Source organism: Penaeus monodon, chromosome 30, assembly GCF_015228065.2.
Source record: "Penaeus monodon isolate SGIC_2016 chromosome 30, NSTDA_Pmon_1, whole genome shotgun sequence".
Lineage (NCBI taxonomy): Eukaryota > Metazoa > Arthropoda > Malacostraca > Decapoda > Penaeidae > Penaeus > Penaeus monodon.
The window spans coordinates 34,059,170-34,059,559 of NC_051415.1; the positions used below are offsets into that span (position 1 = coordinate 34,059,170).

General features: G+C 45.9%; 1 protein-coding gene across 1 annotated transcript in view; it reads left to right on the forward strand.

The window, feature by feature from the left end:
* LOC119592739 (thioredoxin domain-containing protein 11-like) overlaps window positions 1-390 on the forward strand; it is a gene marked incomplete at its 5' end in the record, with an annotated part of 15,463 nt that overhangs the window by 6,363 nt on the left and 8,710 nt on the right. The window contains 1 exon segment of the mRNA XM_037941675.1: window positions 88-285. Coding sequence (XP_037797603.1) covers window positions 88-285 — 198 coding nt within the window.

Here is a 390-nt window from a genome sequence, read left to right on the forward strand (position 1 = left end):
CATGACTGTAGTTATGTGACGTTCACAGTAATAATAATCCAAACTCTGCAAACACCAGTACAGCTCTAATCCTCCGTGTTCCTTCAGTCATTCACAGGCGCTGCAAATGCTGACAGCGAGGGCATCAGCAACTGGGTGCTGAAGAGACTGGATGAGACAGCAGCATGGGTAGACCTTCCAGGCACCAAGAGTCTGGCCCTGGACCGGCTACTGCAGAAAGGGCCCGCGCTCATTCTCTTCACTCCCGATAACCCTTATCACACAGCCAACGATCCCTTTAATTTGGTGAGCTGGTACATAGTGCAGGTGTTCATTTTGTTAAGAAGTTCACTATGTTAGATGTTTTAAAGTAACTATGTTAGATGCTTTAAAGTGACTATGTTAGATGTT